General features: G+C 38.9%; 2 protein-coding genes across 2 annotated transcripts; both read right to left on the bottom strand.

Annotated features, from left to right (window-relative positions):
* Positions 1–1492: 1492 nt before the first annotated feature.
* On the bottom strand, positions 1493–5699 carry cbx3a (chromobox homolog 3a (HP1 gamma homolog, Drosophila)). Its single transcript, XM_088404711.1, has 5 exons — positions 5566–5699; positions 4842–5004; positions 4465–4621; positions 3866–3960; positions 1493–2015 (listed from the first exon to the last, which is right to left on the bottom strand). The coding sequence occupies exons 2-5, from the start codon at positions 4994–4996 to the stop codon at positions 1889–1891; spliced, it is 534 nt and encodes a 177-aa protein (XP_088260837.1). The 5' UTR covers positions 4997–5004; positions 5566–5699; the 3' UTR covers positions 1493–1888.
* A 746-nt stretch (positions 5700–6445) lies between these two features.
* Positions 6446–14241, bottom strand: nfe2l3 (nfe2 like bZIP transcription factor 3). The gene is made up of 5 exons (XM_088405453.1): positions 13407–14241; positions 10777–10857; positions 9668–9778; positions 9170–9599; positions 6446–8465 (listed from the first exon to the last, which is right to left on the bottom strand). The coding sequence occupies exons 1-5, from the start codon at positions 13881–13883 to the stop codon at positions 7699–7701; spliced, it is 1866 nt and encodes a 621-aa protein (XP_088261579.1). The 5' UTR covers positions 13884–14241; the 3' UTR covers positions 6446–7698.
* Positions 14242–23125: the final 8884 nt, after the last annotated feature.

Genomic DNA, 23125 nt, shown 5'->3' with positions numbered 1-23125 from the left:
TGCTTCATTCATACTCCGCAAACAATAATAATCACATTTGTTGGGGTTGCATTGATTTTTTAACTTATGATTTGGAAAACAAGTACTGAGCCTGCGATAATAAGTGAAGTTGACAGATGAAATAAGAAAAATTTCAGAGGGCGCAGATAAACTTTGGATATAAAAATGTTGATATTTTACTGAATTAAATATTCGGGTCAGCAAACAAAATTAAAGAAACATGTATAGAACTTAATTGTTGTTCATGTGATATCGGAAATCAGGAATTTCATGATAAAACTAATACAGAAAACTAATACTATTACTTAATGTCATCAATCATGAGGTGAGTTCACCTTAAATCCCTGAAATCTCATCAACGCTGACAAAGTTGTATTCACACACACATTTTTTTTTTTTTTAAATCCCCAAATTGAGTTAAGGCGACCCCTCCAATTTAACCAAAACAAAAACTCACCAAGCTATTTAACTGAATGTCCAACCAGGGAGGGAAGCGCAAAAGAACAGTCACCTGACCCAAATAAGTAGTTTGCTAACACCAGCTCTCAAAATTTGCATACAGTAGGTTCTTTGTAGTGGGTGGAGTCATGGATTTTCCTGCTGTTGCTTACTGTTGTGTAGTAATTTCCAAAATATCTATACTCAATAAAAAAAAAAAAAGAATACTATTGACAGATGTATGCGGTATGGTGATAATTTTGTGTCGTTAAAATAACTATAAAAATTCTAATGTGTTTCAACATGATGCAGTGACTTTCAAATTGCCCCCCCAAAAAAAAAGAAAAACAATACAAACTTGGGTATTGCAGCATTAAACATGACTATTTCATGAATATTAAACATGATTTGGTATATCCTCATTCACCTTCTGAAGAATTTGGTACACAAGAGAGCGCTGAATTGATGAGTTTTGACGTAATCAAGACGCTTGTTTTTCCCATCTAACTGCAGACCCTTTTATTCAAATAACAGGTTTTGTTGTCAACTTGTATGAATTTCTTTTGAAACATAACTTAGTCAACTTTTTCTCTTCAAGACACAACGTGTAATATTTCAACCGTTTTTCACTTTGAAAACCCGTTAATAATTTCAGCTGCATGCGTGTTGGTGCCTGGATCACTGTCCTGCATTCTACTTGACTGGTAAGAATTGTGTTTTCATTTCCTTTAAGTATGCGGAAGCCCGGGGTAACTAACCGGTGTTGACATATTTGCCCGAGTTTTTTTTTTAAGTTCAGCCCTGATATGCACTAAAAACCAATGGAGAATTGTATTTATATTCGCTTGCTCTCTCGCTTCCAAAAGTATGGTCTCTGACACCGCAGTGCACGTGCTACATTCATGTAACACCATTAAACATCAACTCGAAAATCTCCACAATGCGCCTTTAAGTATCAGTTAAATATTAGGCTCTTAAAACAAGGAGAAGGAATATCATCGTTAGCATCATTATTAGAGTGGCTAGCTGTAAGAATGTTGGATATGAGCTGAAACGTGGTCAAAAATCTTTATTTGAATCTATCAATATTTACAAAAAAATACTACGGTGACAAAAGAACAGAAGGGAAACAACAAAGGGAACGCGTCCTCCCGATGATATGATGAAAGCGAAGCTGACACCAATAAGCAACTCTGGGATGAGGCTGGGGAAGAGTCAGCTTTCGACAACGCCAACAGATTTAAAGCAGAAGACCTTATGAAAACATGTCTGTGACGGGGAACATTGAAATCTCTTACGCAGCTGGTACGTTTTAAAAATAAAACAAACAAAAAGACTAGAACTGCTAAAACTAGAAGGCCAGGCCAACGGAGAGAGTCAGTCCTGAGGAAACAGGGGCGTGGGTGCTTTGAGGAGGTGCAAAGGCCCAGAGGCGTGCAAGCTCATAAGACTACTGCGCTTCATCCTCTGGACACGAATGCCATGTTAGCCGCTCCTCGTAGAAGGCAATGACCACTTGAGGGCACTTTGTGTTGGCCTCCCGGGCTGGGACTAAGTCGGCTTCATCCGAGTCTTTCCTGCGGCGACAAAACCAAACCAAATGTGACTCGACAACTCAACGCGGAGTCGAATTTAAATCAAGTGTTCAGTCCCTCCGCAATGTCATTTTTCCAAGCAAAAATGTATCAATATGAATGCAATTATTAACAACGGTGGTTTTCAAATGGGGGTACGGGTACCCCCGGGTGTACTTGAAGGAAGCCCAGGGGGGTACTTGAGATTTTAAATAAAAAACAAACAAACATGCCAAAATCCTTTAAAAATGATCATTTGGTTAATTAAATGTTTCAAAAAATATACAACTTCATAAAACACATTTTATGTTTAGTGGGTTATTAAATGTCATTATTCTTCAAAGCCAAATGCTCCCCCATAACAGAATGGTTCGACCCAACTTATCACGTGCCACTTCTCGTTACCTGTCGAGTGAATGATTTGTTTTTGTAAACAGATCTCTACGATCATCCCAAAAGTTTAATATTTTTCTGTGGACAAATAATTATTTATAATTATTTCTTTTTCAGGAAAGGTCTGATACTTTGTGTATTTTTTGGAGGACAAATAATTACTAATAATAAAGTTAATGTTTTATTTTTGTCAACAGATCTTTACTGTAATTTTTTTTTCTTTTTTTTTTTTAAATCAAAAATGCTTTGCCCTGGTTAGGGGGTACTTGGATGAAAACATATTTCACAGGAGGTACATTACTGAAAAAGATTGCAAACCACTGATTTACAATAATAGGTAGCACACCAAAATTAGCCATACGGCTGCACAAGTCGACTTATTTAGCCAGTTTCCGCAGCGCAAAGTTAAGAGTTTTAATAGTATTAATTGTACATTCAAAGTGAATTATCATGTTAAAGACAAAACAGTAACTCTTAAGTGCTGAAAAAGACTAAACAGGTGGACTATCCCTTTCAGCACTGTTTAGTTATAATATTGTGTTGCGTGAAATCATTTTAGATTTCTATCTGTGCATGACATGACATTCAAAATGTTTTGATTTGCCACTTTCTGATGACTAAAAATGACATCACAGTTGCTCAGGTTAAGTGGTCGCCTCCCAAGATGTATGAAAAGGCGTGTATTTTGCTGCTTCAATCATATTCCAGAAACACAATATCAATCATAATAAGGAGTTTTGATTTGGGGGGTTGCGTTGAATTTAAAAACTTGGGTGACACCCCACCCCCACACACTGATTTTACTGCCAACTATTTTAGTCCCCCCTTTACTCGAACACTTGAAAAATGTCTAAATGTCTTATTTAGATGTAATTTTGTTTATTTTGATCTGGGCAATTAAAAGATCTAGACTTGCTTTGAACCATCATTGCATTAAATGAATTGTGCCTATTTAGGTGACGCCATTCCTACAAATTAACAGTGGTTAACTTACAACATTCTTTTCGGTCAATTTGTTCATAATTGTTAAAATGTGATGTGAAACAGTGCCTTAAAAGTTTTACTAGTGGTATAACCTAAAAATTGATTATGTCTACAAAATTGTAGGATTGAGTAATGCTGCTTTTCCATAAGAATTACCAGTAATACACAAGGAATTTCCTGCACCCTCACATGGGGTCAAGAAGAGCCCCCTATTTTGCATAGGTGTCTGCTTATGACAAAAAAAAAAAAAAAAAAAAAAAAAGATTTGTGCACGGAGAATGTTAAATTTCCATTAAATTCACAGTTAATTGACATGGAAATGTCAACCTTACAAATACACCCAATCTTTCTGGGAATTTTTCTTCTATTTGCAATTATACCTTTTATAATGGATTTTTGTAAGATTCATGGAACAGATGTTTGATTTTAGTGATGACGAACTTAAATCTGCCCCCATCAAATAATGTCCATCTTACCATTTCATTAGGAACATCAACTCCCCGCTGCTGTCTGTTGCACCGATGATTCTTTCGGGATCAAGTTTTCTTGCGAATCCTCTGGGTTTCTCAGGCTGTAAATGTGGATAGTATTAGTACATTAATGTTAGTAACTGGAAAAGAGAGATTTAAAGATTTGTGTTTCTTCTTGTTTGTTGGACTTGTTATGATGTAATTTACCAGACTATCCTGCCCTATCAGTCATAGTAATTACTGTTATGCAGTTCCGTGACATCCAAAATTAGATGTCTTCAGGGAGATGCAATTATTACACCACACACACACCTAAGACCTTGTAAAACAAGTCACATGACTCCAAGATGGCTTAAAAAAAAAGGGACAATATACTTTCGGTATGGGCTCACTTGTTTCCCTTAAATGGTGGGGGCAGCAAATTTACACTTATATCAGCTGTTAAGTGGTTACATTGTAGTAAAGTCACATTCCTTCAATGTTGACCCATAAAAATATAAATTAAAAAATGTGAGGGGTGAACTTTATTTGATACTGTGGTTAAATAATTTGTAAAAATACTGGTCATTTGTGCAAAATTTGAAGGGTCTTCTCAAACTACTCACAGCATCTTTTTTCTTTGCATCCATTTCCGATTCGTCTGAAGATGCCTTTCTCTTCAGAGAAGCCGGTTTCTCTTTAATGTTCTTCTGTGCTTCGAGAAAAGCGTTGATAAGTTCCGGGCAATCCAAGTTCTCCTCTGGTTCCCAGGTGTTGTCGGCTCTGATGAGCACAAGGGAGGATTTTTTTTTTTTTCAGAATGAAAATAGAAAGCATGATCAGACAAATACCCTAATATACAAGACTAATAAAAACCGAATTGAATACAATGATGCAGGGTCCTCATGCACAACATAAGTAAATGGACAAACCCCATACAACCGGGAAGCCGTTTTAACCACAGCGGGGGGTGAAACAGGGGGTCTGTCCCGAGGCAACTCACTCTGTAAATCCTTTCCACTTGAGGAAGAACTCCACTTTCCCATTCACAACACGCTGGTCGAGAACTTTTTCCACCACAAATTCCTCAGGTTCCTCTTGTGTGCCCTGCCCCCCCTGCGAATCCCTCCTACTCTTCGTATTCTGCTTCTTGCCCATGCTGTGCTCTATTAAAAAGAGATAATACATAGTAAGACTTCAAGGGGTGATATTTTTTGCAATTAAAATCAAACTATGCAAATTTGTTAGTCCAGACCAGCTTATTCCGCAGACCCCTGAGCTCATGGATGCCTGCATCACAGAGCTACGGGACAACACGTGCATTTTGCACGCCATAGAACAACTTTCCATAAAAAGCAAGTTGCTCAGCTAACTGTTGCATCATGATAAAAATTCCCAAAGTTTGCAGTTATCAAGGTTTATCGTTAGTGAGTGACTGCAGCACTACGCTGGCGTTAAGATTAACCAAGAACCGAAGTAAAGCCGATAACAAGTTAGTGCACATGATAAAAGAAAAAAAAACTCCACCTGCGCACATGCGGGCGTTTTAAAGACCCAAATTATTCCTCGAGTTCCGTTAACTAACGACAAGCAAACTACAAGCAGCGCTAACTTGGGACGGTTACAGCACACACACACACGCCTTACAATTGGCCCCAATAAAAGAGCGGTTTAATATCGAACAAACCCGCAATTGCGGCCCATTTGTTTCGTGAGGTAATACGAACCTTTTAAACGCAACTAAAACCAAGTTGTCTCTGTTCGAACGGTGAACAGCCAAACACGCGGTCAGCTTCTTTATTACAAACAGCACAGGCGCCAAAAAATAGCTAGCTTCTGATACTAGCCTTCTACGGAAGCCTGGACGGATTGTGTATTATCACTTTTGCGTTTTCACTTCCGGGAAGTGAAACTGGCTTTCTTCTTCTTTGTTTAAATGCGGTTGGCAGTTTGGGTAGAAGTCGCATTACCGCTACTGGAGTAAGAGTGTGCCAAAATGTATACTAGCTGCTTTGAGAGATTTAAAAAAAACTTTTCAGTCGTGTTCCTCTCAAAACTGACCAACTAAAGCCACGCTCAACGTGTAAATCCCAATCCATCGCCGATAAATAACGATTGCATTCCTGTAAAACTATTTTTTCATGTTTTTCATATTAATATGCACCAAGCTCCGTAATTCGTTGTTGTACATTGACAATAAGGGCCTTAGATTATTCCATTATATTCTATTCAGCCCTCCATGTTACTAGCACAAATTTCGCTTTATTCCATCTACCTAGCCACCTATCCAGTTATTTTGAGCCATCAGATGATTTATATGCCTTTTGAATGCCTCTCAGAATTATGATTGCTTTATTATTTTCTAATTTTAGTCTGTTTTATATTTCTAACCTGGCCAGGCATCATCAACCTTAAAAAAGTCGATTATCGACGTTGCACTCAATATAACATGTGGACGTTGCAACATACAGTATATTGAAAATGTTCATTAGTTGCATGAATAGCTGCTCAAAAGATTTGCTTTGCAGTGTGTCCAAAACGTTACATTCACAAAGTAGGAAATGCTATGTATGTCAAGTTGTCAACGTTATTAAAATGCAAGAGGCATGCATTGTTTACATTTTTAATCAGAAATGATCATGTCAGTAGGCATCTTCCCCAAGCAAAAAAACAAAAACAAACTCACATCCAACACCACCATGCAATCAAAAACATTTGCTCAGTAACTAAGGAGGAGGGGAGGAAAATGACATGTTTCCCAAGTAAAGTAAAAAAAGTAAACAACTTGGTCAGACCATTAAAAAAAAAAAAAAAACTTTGAGCTAATTTGTGAAAGGCCTTCTGAATACCTTCCTTTTGAAGACTAGCAAAAAGCCTGAAAAAAACACAGCAACTGCAGCAATGCTTTCAATACAGTCCCAAACATGATTGTATTTCATCTTCAGTGGGATGGTTTAGGTCCAAACTGCATCATTTTACCAATAATGGAGTGATAAGTGATAGTGCACTTGAAATATGCACATTTTCCCCAACAGTTTAAAAAGAAACTGAAGTGAGAGGTAGAAAATTCTGCCAAATGTGTAAAATTAGAACAATTTGTGCTTTAATCATTTGATGATTTCAAATTGGAGATTACGTAAATAAGGAAAAATCCAACGCAATTTAAGGCCTTACCAGTTTAATCACTGGTAAACTGTATGCCATCAAAACATAAGGAACACAAGCGCTCATCTTAATTTAAATGTTTAATACAGCACACTTTCAAGAAATATGAAATAAATCTGTAAACAGATATGCAATTTCCCCATTTCAGGATATGTTTGCCTTAATAGAAATAAGAAAACACTGCCATTGATAGTTTTTACTGCGTGTAAGCGTTTTGTGAACTTCAAAATGGTTCAATAAATACAGCCGTTAATCACCCGCTTGTATTGGTACACTGAGTATGCGTTAAAACAAATGAGACTTCGCCAGAATCTTTGCTGCCTGGCCATGCTGACACGTAAACATGCCTCATCTTTTACGTTTCTGGCAGCTATACTTGTGATTCCTTGATGACTGCAGGCACAGAAAGCGAGTGGTTGCATCACACACAGTTCCAAACAAACTTTCCTTTCAACGCCCCATGTATCACTCTCGAAGATGCAGAGGATGTCCAGTGTGTAAGCTACATTTTCCTCCCACAAGTCATTTTTTTATTAACTCTTATAATGAGTTTCTCCTTTTTTGGCAGCTTTAGCTGTTTGAGACTCCCAACAGCAGTGGTTCGACGCGCGCGCAAACAGATCTCGGTAAGGCGATCCCGCAGCCAGAGAAAAGGCAAGAAAGATTAGTTTCAAGTTGGAATCGGAAAGAAAGCGTCACTGCTTTTTGCCCTTCTTCCTCTTGTCCGTTTTATTGCTGCTGGACGTGGAGACTACGGGCCTTCGTACAGGCTGGACTACCACCCGCCCGTTGGCCCCGCACTGCAGGGTGAAACGGTCCGGGTTGAGGGGTTGTCCCGAATCATCTCTCAAGCGAGCCAGGACGTCTCTGGTGAGCTGCCGGATCTGCTGACCCACGGCGCCCATGGTCTTGGCCGTGATTTGCTTTTCCCTCAGCAATCTGTCTCTGTGGGCGTGGAGCCGGTCCACCTCCTCCTGCAGCCCGGTGATGGCATCCAGTTTGCGCTTGCGGCAGTTCTGCGCCGCCAGCTTGTTTTTCCCCCGTCGCCGGATGTCCCTGAGGAGCGTCACCTGCTCGGGGGAGAAGCCGTGCCCGTCCACGATCTCCAGGAACTCCTCCACGGGCATGTTGACAATCTGCAGCACGGAAAAGGGGATGCACATGGCGCGGGCGCGAAGCTCGTCCCGACTCGGCTCCCGCTCCTCTAGATTGGGCCCTTCGTCTTCGCTCAGGGATTCTTCCTTGATGCCTTTGTGAGGGAAAGTGACTGGTGGCGGGTTGAAGAAGGCGGGAGATGAGTAGCTGTGGTCGTGCCACACGCGCTCGCTGAGATCCGCATGGGGCCACAAGTTGGCGTGGTCCAAAACGCATTTGGAAGGGAGTGACTCCGCCTCGCTGCTGTAACCTGCTGCTCCGCACTCATCTTCGCAGGAGCTGGATGACGATGACATCTCGGACGAGCCTGGACATAGTTCATTTGATTAGTTCACGGAAGAAATTCCAATTTACATCAAGGAGTACACATGAACAAAAATAATGCATCGATATCAGTATTGGGCATTGCTTTGATATTGCTGTACCAGCAAGTTTTTTTTGGGGGTGAAATCAAACTTCAGTCTGTTGCCATGTCAACAAAGTTTGCCCAATGAATTCACAATAAACAGGGCTGGGTTTATGTAATTTGCAATGTTTTTGTTTTTGTTTTTTTTAAATGTAATATTTCTCTAACGCAGTGTTTCTAAACCTTTTTTCAATGACATACACTTTGTTTTTTCAGCCAACTACCACCAGTGGAATTGTTTCTTTTTTAAGCTTTCTCTTCACATTTTATTCAGCAACTCCAGAAGATAGTTTGTGTAACGTTAACTGTTTTATAAAACTTAACAAAATAGTCATGCAATATGATTTTACTTTGAAAATGTACTGTTCCTGTCACAAGAATTATTATCTGTAGAAACCCTGTTAAAATCTTACTTAGGACCCAATTTGAGATCTGCTGCTTTAACCAATCAGATATCAAATTAGCCTCAGGCCAAGTAGCTTGCACATACTGACCGCACGTTTTCATCCTCTGATTGGCTGTCAGACGTGGTACATTTGTATGCTTTTCAATTGTGTAAACATGGCTCAAAAATGCATTGCACATGTTATGAAAGACAAACCCACCTGGGGACACTGGACCTCCAGAGCTGCTCTCCAAAGAGAGTCCAGAGTCAGAGTCCAAATCCTCAAGGAGGTCTGGGTTTATACTTTCCAAACAGTCCATAGCTTCCAATCCCTCCAAACCCAGTTGATTGATTTGGTCAAAGACAGCCTCATCCAGGCAGTCGCCCAGCGTGCTCTGCAATGACGTTCCGCCTAAGTTGCACACCGAGGCGAAAGGGAGCGCGGCCATACCCAGGGCCATCCCCGGCGAAGCGTCTGAGCGCGTGGAGCCGGTGGACTCCTGTCGGAATAACTGCCTCTGCAGTCTGGTATCAATTGCTCCGTTGCTGGTTACCATGGCATCCAGCAAAGTGGATTCCAAGCTGATGCCATCGCCGCCGCTGTCTATGTCCAAGTCTGACAGGCGCTCAGTAACAAGAGTGTCCAAGTCCTACAAAAGCAACAAAGTGACATTTTAGTCATTTGGCAAAAAATTGCATCTTTTACGCGACAACTTACATCAAGGTTAGTGACGGGCATTGAGAGGAAACTGCTCCAGTGCTGGTCAAAGTCTGTTGTGGGCGGTAGATGTGGTGACTCGGACAGGGCAGCGATGCCATCAAGCACGCTCTACAGGCAAATCACAAAGGTTAACAGAATTTAATGCTTAAATTCCACAATCACACTGTTTCTGTTACATTTTTTTTTTTAATGACCTGGCTGACCCAACTTTTCCATAGAGTTAGGCAAAACGGCCTAATAATGGTCTAATATTGAAGCTAGGGCTGCACTAATGAATCAAAGATCATGATATAAGAACATTGCCCAAATACAGTCGAACTCCTCTACAACAAAATCATATTTGGAGCCAGCAATGTTTCACAACGGGACTTTTCACGATAGCAAAGCAATGTCTCGGACGTAAACATTAAAAACCTGTTGTGCAATATACGCTTTATCCAACTTTAATCCTTATTACTTTTATCTTGTCTTCAAGTGTTGGTGTGGTTTAACCTCCGCGTCAAAATGACGTTATTTCGGCAACCACGCCCCTCCGCGCAGAACGGAGTTTGCACAATGCGTAACTTCTGGAATTTTTTTTACAAACGGACAACATGGCGGACGAACTATTGCTTATAGAAGTTTGCTGGTAAAAACACCTTTACGATTCGTCTGAAAAGGACTACTATGATCTAAATACTATAAACAACTGCTGGTGAGCACCATGTTGGGGAGAAGGATTTAGATCGACTAGGATTCTCTACCTCTGTTACAGAAAAGTGTTGTTTGTATATTGTAGACTTCATTTACTGCCACCTATAGTATGGGAGAATATCGTCTGACTGAATTTCAGTGCAACGCAAATACAGAAAAAAACATTTCCTATTATGCAACAGGGGGATTTTTCCTTGTGTGAGGAAGCAAGAAAGAGGGAAAGGCTTCAATGCATGGATTTTGTTTTCACACTTGGGGATTTTTTTGCACATGCAGGTTTCATTGTAGAGTTTTACTGTAATGCCTTTTTTTGCCAGTTAAGCGTGCAAACAGCATTATGGAACGTTTAATCCTAATTTAGACATTATCCGCTGACAAAAATTCAGTCAGGAGTCAACCAACAAGCTGCATACCTCTTGTTCCAATGTAGAACTCAGTGCCAGCTGAGTGACCGGAGCAGATTCCTCCTCCTCTTTAACGACAACATCCTCCTCCTGGCGGGACACACGTAGACAGATGGTGAGGAGTCAAGATTAGGAAAAGGAGAGAAAGGATTCAAAACACAAGCACTGGAAGGGTCAGCCAAATTTGTTCTGTCAGATTTTTTTATTGTTATTATTCTTGCAAATTAAAAGAGTGATGGCACGGAGATGTTTGTTTTCATTAGCAGCTGTTGAAACACCAGATGGAACTGAAACCTAACTTTACTTTTACGGGTAAAAGACTGCAGATGGGCCCTTCGGGATGCATTTGAATTCTGTAAGCTGGTGTGTGTATGAAAGGGATGATTAATAAGAGTTTTTGTATAACAAAATAGCAAACATTTATCAACAAAATCAATCTAAGTCAGCAGAGCGCTACCTTACAATATTCTTATATGAAACGTTTGATCTGGGGTGAAAAGGTCTTGTGTTTCAAAAGCACATTTTTGCGATTGTAAATTACAGGGGTTAAAATGTGATTAACTGTTCTCCAACAACATGTACCCAAGCTATGTCTGAGCATGCCTGATCACAAATGCTGCTTTCAGCAAACTGGGTGGTGGTCTAAGCCCCAGTTCTCCACAACTTAGGGCCAACAGCTGGCGGTTTTGTCTGGAGAACGAGATATGGTTACACAATCGGCGGGGCAACGTCAACTGCCCTCCAGACTGAATAAATCCGCCAGACAGCTGCCTCTATTACTCTGGACCACTTAGATTTTAACTTTTTTTTTTTTAAATGATGTACAACTTTGACATTTGCAGTGAGATAAAGCTAGGTGTATTTTATTCAAGACCTTTTGACATCTTGTATTATTTCTGGCTCATCTGTCAGAAAATTGTGTCACTAATGCCAATGAGTGTAAAACTTAATAAAGGCATGCATTTTGCAAATTAGTCCCTATAACTTGCTTTATGTTCCAATTAATTTACTCTTAATTCGAAATTAAAAATGTGTTTCACTATTTGAGAACCGCTGGCGTCTAAGTGTCGACTCGTATCTTAGCCCAGGACATTTCCATGTTATGGAATTTGAGGCAATGTGATAATATATCATTTGGAACAGAGATTGCTAGATTTAAGAGGGGTTTGGTTCATTTAGTTAATGTTTGGGCTTTGTTGAGGAAAGAATGACAAGAACTTGATTATTTTATGGATAAGATCTGTAGCTAGCGAGTTAGACTAGTCACATGCTGTCTGTTCTTCACCGTGAATCAGCTCAGCAAAGAGCCTCACTTTATTACAAACCTTTAGCCAAAGCGCATACATCACATTCAAGAAATCTCGTTTGAAATGTCATCAAAAATGTCGCATTTTCCCACAAGAGGAGTCACATGTCCCATTAGTTCTTTTCACTTGAAAAGTAAAACAAAAACAATGGAATTGGCCTTGCTGTAGCAATTTTTTCAGAAGGGAGTGAATACTGATTATATCATCTCTTATTTACAAATATATTCAGTGTGAAAGTTGGGCCTGTTGAACACAAAGCTAACATTGTGTTGTACAAATGGCAAGAGGTGGCTACCCAGTTAATTGTACTGTACATACTTTTTAAAAAGATGAGATCACTAGCTAGACCAGTTAAAGATCCACTTCTCAGACATGCCTCACCTTTGTACATTCAATTGTATTGTTCCTAGTTCCCTATTTCAACACACTCGGTGTATCAAGGGAGGGACATATTTAATATTCTGTTAACTTCATAGACTAAAAATAGCACAACCTGCTTATTCAACCGAATCTATTGCTGTTTTAGTAGTTTATGATGGCAAAATGGCAAGTTTCACTGCTGGAAGAAAAACACAAACTAAATAAAGTACATTGGCAATCTTTTTGTCATCTCTGTGAATGACATGTTAGAAATATGGGCTTTAAGACGGCAACTGCAGTCAAGACCGATTAAGTTGTTTTTGGGGATCAGATTATCAAATGGTTATTGTATAGGCGCTCCCACCGTCCTTCCACAAATAGTGACTATCTGCAAATGACACCGGCCCCCGAAAAGGTCCTTAGGCAGGGAACACTTTGTTGCTTTATAGCAAAGTACAAAACAAACACATTAGCCAATCTTTGCCTTAATGGCTTTTTTGCAAGCATTTAGGAATGAACACATGGTGCGACTTGGACCCTGTTTTGACATTCTATCGTAATTTTTAGCCTAGTGTTTTTATGTAATGCTTTGGGTTAGACGTTTCTAGATCAATGGCCTAAAGTGGGTCAAAATTGACACCCGGGGGTTAATAGGTGAAAATATGAATACAGAACCATTGCTCTGTAGTAACTGACAACTCCCAAAATAGTTAGATATATGAATGTAGAGGTCAAAAGGTGGCTGTAAATCACTGTCATTATCAACTCTTCAGCTCACTCCACCATAGTTCTTCTGGCATAAAGACGCTACAGGTTTTTGTTCAAGTGATGTAATACTTCACTTATAATTTGTCTTCCACTTTAAGGGGGGTGAATAAGTTTTACCGTTTTCACACGTGTCTAGACTTCACTGGTAGTGACACTTTGGACACTTCTAGTTTATTGAACTTTATTCAACGTCACAAAACTTGCCTGTGTTATAACACTGGTGACACATGGCCCCGAAGGAGATGTTCGCTGAAACTCTTGATTGCTGTCATCACTGGTTTGGTAGCGTTCTGGTTCCTGCTCGGTGTCTGTGCTGCTGCTAGTTGAAGGCTGCCCACCATCTGACTTGTCAACGGGCGACACTTGGTGCACCAGCCATGCGTTCAGCTGCGTTGGAAACCGTGGAGAACCCAGACTCCGAACCTCCTCGAGAAGCCGGCGACTTGCGAAGAAATAGTCCAACTCGGGGCATTTTGGATGCACGGTGTACCCCCCGAGAGTGTCTCTTAAATTATGAAAGGGTGTCTGGGTGTAGGCTGAGCTAGGACCCAAGTTAATCTCAATCAGAGGCGAGTAGTAGCCGCTTAAGTAGCTGTCGATGTCCACGCGAACTCCAATCAAACTGAGCAAGATGGTCAACTGAATCAGGCCTTCTGTGAAGTATTTTTTCGCGACTTGCATTTTCTAAATACGTTGGCACTGCGGGTAAAAATGTAACGCTGACCTAATAGTTCCCCCTTTTTTTGCCGAGTGGACAAAGGGAAAAGCCTTAACAAAGAGCACGCCTTCCCCTGTCAGACAAAGAGGTCCGCCTGTACCGGCGAATTTGTCGGTTAGCAAACGCTATGCTAGGTGCTAAACTACCAGCTTTATGACCATTTACCGTAAACCTCTGGGAACAAACATAGCGAAACGCGCTACCTTTCAATCCCTTGAAGTAGACAGCTCTTCGTTTTAATGGTCAAAGCCCACAGACGTCATTTAAGTTACGTAAAATGCGATCACGGTGAAGCTTCAATGCGGATTACCAAAGAGTGCTCCACAGAAAGAACTTCGACAGAATTTGCATAAGTAAGGAAGATTGGGTAAGAGTGTAGACTATAGCAAGATCCGATTGGTCAACACGAATGTCTATCATTTTTTACCCAATCACGTTTCCTCTTCATTGGAAACCACTTCCTGTTCTGGGAACACAAAAACTACAAACATTTCCATCAAAAAAAGGAAACACCACATATGACGCTTCAGAATGGCACAACGAATTATTGTAACGACTAATATTCTATCACATTGAGTTCGTGGCTCGTTTCCAATATCACGTGGGCCACTTGAATTTCTCCGACTGGGTTGTCAACAGTATAGTTCGGTTTCACTTGCTGGAGTCATGTGTCTGTGGCTGGGACAGTTCGTGCTACTGACCTGCTTTTGTTCTATGTTTAGCCTACTGGTAAACGTTAGAATTACAGTACGAACTTGGGAAACTTGTTTACAGGCGCCATCAAAACAACTTATGCAACTAATGTTTTCTTTTTGCTTCCAGTGAAGGAAGTCAAAAGTACACGGGGGAAAATAAATAAATAAATAAATAAATAAATAAATAAATAAATAAATAAAATCACAAGAAGAACAAGCAAAAGCCACAGAGGACGGTCATAGTTGAAATGTCAATCTTAAACACCAGGGCAGACATGTCAACATGGTCCACCATCCTGCCGGTTTTCCGTATTTGTCTCCTTTATCAAAAAAACACAAACTGACCATTCGAAAGTCATCTGCTTTGTTCAAACTCATTGCAGCAACAATAGTTCAAAGGGTCGTCTTTGTTGACATTTTCTACCCTGAACTTTATAGATTGACAATGCAAAATACAATAGTTCCACACATCACAAACAATAATTACATAAGTTCAGAGGTTATCCTTGGTGACCCTTTCTTCCTATATAACTTCTTAGATGGAATTAAAAGACTTCTTGTAATCCTGAGGAAATAAGAATAATGAAGAATAAGAATACAGTATTACTGTAGTTTAATTTTGATATTGAAATGTAAAGACAGGGCTGTCTAAGAAAATTCATGTGCTCCAAAAGGCGGGGGTAGATGAAAAGCAACTAATCTGTTACAAGAATATTTTGAAATGACATTTTTGAATTGTTATTTTATGTACTTGGAAATGTGACACTTCATTAGCATATCTTCACCAATGCAGTGCTCCTCTGCAGTCCAGGTTTTCCCAGTGAAAAAAGGCCAGTAATCATCATCATCATTACTCATGTCTGACTCCTAATCACATTATATAATTTTTTTAATGAATCATTTTCATGTAATTTGAACTGTAAGGGTAAAGACACTAATGTAGAGCAAAATTTAAATGTATAAACCTATTTTGTTGTACCTTGGTTTCATACCTAAATTTAATGTCTAAATGTCTCCCACGATGAAACAGACACAAATAAAGTCATTTTTAGAAAAAGATTTTCGATTATTTAACATTTTTTATATTCATCGTGAAGGATCTCCTTGTGGACAGGGCAAAACACAAATTCTTGCATAATATTAAAACATAAATGCACAGCAGCAAAACCACAAAGAAATAAAAAGCTGCATAGAAAAAAAAATAATAACGCCTAGTCTTTGGTGTTGGATTGACTCTGCGCCTGTATTTTAATGTGAGAAGTATTTTTGTTTTGTAAAAAAAATGTTTAAGAACTGCTGATATATTGTTCAGTAATGTATATCATTTGGAGTAATTCAACAACCTATGATTAGTTTAAGTACTGTAGTTAGTATACAATTTGATAGTTGAACTGCCTCACATTGCAGCGAATGTTGCAAACTGACTGATCTTAGTCATAAACTTGTAATTTCTGTCAGAATGTCACCATGAGCATATAAAGATATTTAACTACAACAAAGCAAAATGCATGCACTTTATTAGTTTGTAATAGCATTACGTTTTATTCAGTAACTTTTTAATTAAACCAATCAACACCTGAGCAAGATTTATGCTCTTCATTAGTTTGTAATAGCTTCAAAATACCTTGCTTCCAGCTACAACTTTTTGCTTGTGCTGCGAACTAGAACGTATTGCTTTAGTGGCTCAACTGCGACACATGCTGTTCAATTGTAGTAGTATACATTTCGCAATCCTTTTTAAATCTGAACAATCTGATTATTTATACGAATATACATACAATAAATTGGTGTATGTGTAGCAGGTGTACTGATACAAATGTGGCAATCATTTAATCAAAAACCATGGAACAAATACAACTGCATAAAACACGTAAACAGACTGTTTGATAACAGATAGTGCACTTAAATAAACTGTGAAAGTATCCATGCATGTCAGCAGTCTCTTAAAAGATTTAATTCCAAGAACCCCCCCCCCGCAAAAAAAAAAATCACCGGTCCATAAATCCACCGGCTAGAAATCCTCAAAAAAAAAAGTGCAAAATAATGGACTAGAGTTGATCGGACACAATTTTAACAGTCACCTGATTAATCCACAGGTATTTAAATAACGATGTGAAATACAGTTAAATCATCTTTGTGAAGTTCTGACAGATTTATTAGTAGAAAAAGCGGCTCTTAAATCAAACCCACACGCTGCTCTAACTCCAAGCTGATTGGTGGAATATATTGTGACGTCAGGTGATTTCCACGCATGCGTGTTAAAGGCTTGTGGGAAACCTGAACCATGAAGATAGTTTCGTATCCATTTCCTAAAGCTCCAAAAATGGAATATTTGTTTCATTATTAAGATTATTTTCAATTATACATTTTAGTGCAGTGTATTTTATATTTTGAAGCAACCCATCTATTACCAAGCCAATGATAAGTTTATACTTTAACTTTTTAAATTGTATCCATATTTATCAGGCTTCACAATGAGCCAATTTTCCACGCTTAATGGACAATGCATAAAAACTATTCTATTTGACCACCAGTCTATTGATTGCCAAGCGAGTTGATTTAATAGTCACACTAAACGTCTGAGCGTGCACTACTGCCATTGATTTGAGTCTGCTTAGGTGAGACTAAACGATTATTTCATTCTTCTGGATATTTCATAATTTGTGAATTTGCAGGTCCAGTATATTTATGCAGACGTATAAAAATACATAAATAAATAAATAACTTATATAGTTCCAAATAAGAAAAAACAAATATTGTTGTTGCTCCAGTATCCATATAAAAGTCATTAAGAATTGAACATGTTTTTAAAATATAAAGTAAATTGTTTAATGTTTAAAATAAACCAAAAAATAAATACTTACATAAATATATTACTATCAATAAATCTGATCACATTTATTTTAAAACGTATTTTACAGTTATATAAGCATTTTCATCATGGAGATAAAAAAGATCACAAGATAAATTCCAACAGATCTAAAATACATATATTAATAAATGTAATTATTATTTTCAATTTGAATTTAGGGCTGTGTGTGTGCGTGCGTGTGTGTGCGTGTGTGTGTGTGCGTGTGTGTGTGTCTGTGAGTGTGTGTCAGAGGAGCTCTGTACTCCAGAGAGGAAAACATCATACTGGCCGCCTTTCTTCTTCCAGACCCAGTCGCTGCTTGATTGACAGGAAGCTTTAGCCAATCATATGCGGGCATCGACATCCGTCCTCTTTATTGGTTTATCACCTCAACGGTCATACATTGCATCAGCCAATCAGAACGGTGCTATTGACAACGCTTTCTGGGTAGAGCGTCCCAGAGTGGAAGTAACGAGTATGACATTTGATTTGTCGTCTGCAAGGCGTTAAAAAAAAAAAATAAATAAAATAAATAAAAAAAAAAAAAAAAAATATATATATATATATATATATATATATATATATATATATATATATATATATATATATATATATATATATATATATATATATATATGTTTGCGTTATATTGTTTTAATACGCATAATACTCAGCAAAATGTTTCTTGGCTGGGTCTGGGTAGCGGTGTGTCTGTGTTATTTATAAGTTCCCTATATAGAAAAAACACGTTTTCTTACCACACAAGTCATGAAAGACTTCCGTAATTCATTCACCATATAGTGAGACGTTCATCATCGCTATGGTTTTCTAGTTACCACCCAACCACTAGATGTCACTACCGTGCAGCTTTTGGTGTGATGAAGCCTTGCACCAGGGCATTTGACTTGAATGTGGATTTCTTCCTGATGCTTTGTGCTGTTTAATGTCTCCAAGCATAACTGGAGACTATAAAATGTAATATTTTGACGAGCAATACCATTTTTTGTATTTCTGCATGTATCCTCCGCCCACCCCTAAAGAATCAAGATGCCGCGGCGGTGCCAACTGTAAGATGAGGCGCTGACGAGATCCTTTTTTCCTTTCTTTTTTGAGCTCAAGAGGCAGAACTGGATTTGATGTCAGCGTTTGAGATGGCTGCCTTGATAAAGTCGGTCTGTCTTGCCGAGACTGGCAGCAGTTCCTTCTTGGAAATGAAAACAGAAAGGCCCTACGTAAACAGAACAAAATGGCCGTTACTGAAGAAAAACAGCTACGCACTAATGTGTGCTGGTAATTTAGAATATTACCACTGTGAACTCACATAAATACTGACGACCTTGATGAAGGTTTGAAAACTATAAAAATATACTGTATATAAATGTGCAATAGGTTGCATGTGTCCATTGTGTGTCTGCTGTGTTTAAGGAGACCTTTTTCTGTCCAAGCTGTAGCTATTGGGTCTGCTACTAATGGACTCCTCACCCTGTCCCTCCTTATTCCCCCATATCATATCCATGCACCCCCCTGGGAGCTGATTAAAAGGCTTTCTACCTAGGGTGAGGGGAGAAGATGAGTAGCGAGTGAGGAAGAGTGGTCCTTATTGCCCTGGATGACTGGACATGAGAGGGTGGAGTGGAGGTCCTCTTTAGTTAATCGATAGAGATTGCCTTCGCCTACACTGTCGGTGTCTCTCGGCCTCTCTCCCTCCGTCTCCTCTTGCCATTAGAGATAATGTGTCTGCTATTGACACAGCGAGGTCTTGGGACCATGACAGAAATACAGTTGAGCTACGTGAGGTCGAGCGCTACACCATTAAAAAAAAAAAAAAAAAATACTGGTTGTTTAACCTAGTTGAGTGCGTGGTCCATTATTTCGTAATGTGCTGTAATTACAAATGAAACACCTAGTTTCCTTTTTCTTTTTTTTAAGAAGTTAAATCAAAAGTACAGTTAAAGCAGTCTTTTTTTTCTGGACCGGTACTGATTTTTAGTGATCAAGAATGGCAATCACTATTCAGTGTCAATATGAATTCTTAGTTCAAGTGAAAAAATAAGCATTTATAAAAATATTTAATCATGTTTACTGCTCAAACCATTTAGATTGCCTTTTGAAAATTTTTGATAATCATCTTTAATCTGAAATTCTAACAAAAAGTTTGGGAAGCTTACAGCATCCTCAACAAATCTTAAAAAGTTAATTTAAAACTAAAGTAACAAGAAGCTAGTAAAGAGCCCTCTGGTTTTCCATAGTAAAAGTGAAGTGTTGACATTTCAAAAGGTGCAGAGAGTTCCCAGTCAGCATCATCTAGTTTGATGTAAATTTCAAGAACCAGCTCCCAGAAGTTAACACAGTTTTTGACCTTTTATATTTAAATATTTAAAAAGGCTGATGCTAATTTTTGTCAAAATGCCGAATATCAACGCCATTAATCAGCCCGACCAAAAATCGTTCCGCTCCTAATTAAGACATTCAGTGCCATTGACGACTTTTGACGCTAAAGATCCATTTTTATGGGACTACTAACGGCTACAGAAATTAAAAATCCATTTTGACTGGGTTGGCAGTGAATGAATTAAAAGTAATGATATTCAAGAGAAATAATACATAAGTAAATCAGTTTGTAAAATTAATTATAAAAATGTTACTTTTTATTTTGCAAGCAGTGGACCACCAATCACCAGAGTGCTTTTACAACATTGTATGACTTTAATAAAATACTATGATGGCAAATAATTATCAATAACGAAAAACAAATAATAGCAGAAACACTTTGTGAAATTGTAACTAACAGGTGCGACAATTTAATTCTTTTTTTGGTCACGTCATCGAGCTGATCACTTGTTGCTAGGCAGAGTTTAAAGAGCTTAATCAAAACTACAAATGGCCAATTAAATAATTGAAGTATGCCCGCTGCATTCAAAATGTTGTTTCAACGGACAATTATCATTTCATGGACAAATATCATGAATTTGGTTATACTGTACATATTCCTTTTCCCATTTGAATCACTCTTCTATGTTAATATGAAACGATGAATACGAAACGGCCACCATTGAATGCTACACCGTTAACGCTTCCAGTTTTGTAGATATGATAGCACACCAAGTTGCTTTTTGCTGGGTGTCAGTTCTAGAGAGAGCGAGGGAAAAAAGGCTGACGGCCCAACTTCTATAAATACAACTGAAACAAAAACATCAAAAACGTTTTGACACATCAGTGAGTTGTAATGGAGAATTATTGGCTGTAGTCAATCTGCGAAATACAAGATGCTTTGGGGGACTCCTGGCAAACATAGACTGATGTTAAGATTTACATTCCACAATAATACAGTGGTGATGGAAGGTATAAACTTACTGAAGTCGTGAATTTGAGTTACTCGTGCTTTACTTGGCTTGTTGCGTTTGATAGCGCCTCGTGAATCACCACACCGTCGTGGACGAAACGGTAGTATGGGCGTCTGTTTGCTGGTAATTTACTTCCTTCACTGGCAAAGCCTGATGGAAATAACAGCATGTGCAACCGAGACGTATGCAAATGTACGAATGGGCCCTCTAGGAGGATATTTGCCAGCAGCTCAACACCGCCTAACGGTCCAGATAGTGCCGCAGACTTCTGAGAGATGCCTGGGCGAGAGCAACCTCTAACCCCACTGACTCCCTCACCCCCGGGGTCAATAAGGGAGGGGCGAGCGCTACGGGGGATACGCTGTGTAATTGATGTGGGGAGAGAGGCCTGCGGAGGCTTGCTGTGAGCACGGAGAGGAAGGAGGGGGAGAGGGGGAAACCCGAGGCTGCTGGGGGGGTGGGCTGATGAGGGTCTCTGCTCTATGTCGTCCAGTATATGGCACTACAGTCTGGATCCAGGGGGGGGATGTAGAGTGGCTCAAACGATTGGAAAGCAAAGTAAAACCAAATTAAACCAATTTATTTTTGTGCAAACACTGATAATAAACTGGAAATTGAGGTAGGCATTCCTGTAAGATGATTTTTTTTTTCCTTGTAGCAAGGCTACGATCAGGAACAATAACCTATATTTACAACCTAAATCCTACATTTGTTCAATTGAACTGGATTTATTCATTCAGTCTCAGTTCTTATATGCTTCAAATATATGCACATATATGGATATGTATTATGTTTTTGTTCAATCTAATCTGACAAGAGCCTTCAGACGAGCCATTATAATTTCAAATGTCTTCACAATGGGGCTGTTAATTTTAATTTTGATTTAATTTACCCGTCACCCCCTCAAGTTGATCGTATTGAAACAATTCAGAACCTGGGTTTATTGCACATTTGTGACAATTTTGTTAATATACACAGTAGAAAAGTTGTGAACTTAAAAATGTAAGGCAACAGCATGATAAAATTTTAATTTTTGCTCTTGTGAAAAACAGTTTTTCCATATTACAATAAGAAATACATTGACAGAATTATTTTCCCATGTATATCCCTCCAACATAAACAGGATGTTGACCCAAAAATATTCTTTACAATAATATGTTCCATGCAGCCCCACTAGTCTCAACAAATCCAACTGATGTTCATCCATCTGAGTGGGCGGCCTGTTTGCCTCTTGCTGCCGACCAACATCTGTGACATCACAGTTGTTCAGAGCTCAGGTAATGACCAGTCACAACACAGTTTGCAACTGTCACATGAACTAACTCAGAAAACGAGTTATTACTCGAGCCCTGAGCATCTGTGATGTCATTTTCAGGTGACAGCTTGTGACAAATTGGAGATGGACAAAATACAGTGGACCCCCGCCATATGAAATTAATTTATTCCGGAGTTGGGATCGGAAGGCAAAATCGTCGCATGGCGGACAATAGAAACCTATGGTAAATAGCTAATGCATAGAAAACCCCAGGTAAAAACAGCAAAATTGTATTTACATATTAAAAATTAGTAACCAAATAGTATAGGAAGTGCTACTTCTATATACGTAATATACAAGTATAGAATTAGATAACATCCTAAATAAAAAATATATAAAGGAAAATTGAAATTTGATTTACCTTTGAAAGACATAATTCTTAGCAAGGGAAGCCAAGCCTAGCCTTCTTCGTATTGTATTTCTTGATTATCTCCAGCTTCGTTTCCATACTAATCATCTTCTTACCTCTCCTTTTATCATCACTAGCAATATTGGGGCCCATGGTGAACCAACTTAAGTATGAATTGAGCAATAAAATGCACAATAAATACGATATTGTAAGCACTCACACAAGATTAAGTCTTGAGCATTTTAGCGACACCGTGACGCTAACCATTAGCAGACCAGCATCTTGGTGACGCTGGACGCCGACCAATAGCAGACCAGTATCTTAGTGACGGCGTGACACCGACCAATATCAGACCAGCATTTTAGTGACATATGCAGTGACGCGCATAGTGACATATGAGCGTGGTGCGACTCACAGAGTCGTACGCACGCACACTGACCGGCAAGTTTGAATTTTGTAAGTGTTGTTGATGCCGTAATGTGGGACAAATGCCGTAAAGAGGGGACGAAAAAACTTAGAATTCCATTTCGAAACGTTAAAAAAACGTAATCCGGGGACGCCGAAACCCGGGAGTCCACTGTAGGTGGATTTTGCTGCTTAATTCAATTGAATATGGTGGCGCTGGTGGTTAAGAGGTGGATTAGATATCAC

Source organism: Hippichthys cyanospilos, chromosome 21, assembly GCF_059441005.1.
Source record: "Hippichthys cyanospilos isolate Australia breed blue-spotted pipefish chromosome 21, RoL_Hcya_1.0, whole genome shotgun sequence".
Classification (NCBI taxonomy): domain Eukaryota; kingdom Metazoa; phylum Chordata; class Actinopteri; order Syngnathiformes; family Syngnathidae; genus Hippichthys; species Hippichthys cyanospilos.
The sequence above is the reverse complement of the archived record's forward strand: the minus strand, read 5'-3'. Positions and strand labels throughout refer to the sequence as shown.

Bases quoted from the DNA above. Each gene is read 5' to 3' on its own strand.
- cbx3a (XM_088404711.1), bottom strand. From the start codon at position 4,996: ATGGGCAAGAAGCAGAATACGAAGAGTAGGAGGGATTCGCAGGGGGGG. The intron at 3,961-4,464 runs GTGAGTAGTTTG...CCACATTTACAG, and splicing joins ATGCAAAGAAAAAAGATGCT to CCTGAGAAACCCAGAGGATT. The intron at 2,016-3,865 runs GTAAGATGGACA...TTGTCGCCGCAG, and splicing joins TTGATGTTCCTAATGAAATG to GAAAGACTCGGATGAAGCCG.
- nfe2l3 (XM_088405453.1), bottom strand. From the start codon at position 13,883: ATGCAAGTCGCGAAAAAATACTTCACAGAAGGCCTGATTCAGTTGACC. The intron at 9,779-10,776 runs GTATGCAGCTTG...ATTTGCCTGTAG, and splicing joins GTTCTACATTGGAACAAGAG to AGCGTGCTTGATGGCATCGC. The intron at 9,600-9,667 runs GTAAGTTGTCGC...TTGCTTTTGTAG, and splicing joins TGCCCGTCACTAACCTTGAT to GACTTGGACACTCTTGTTAC.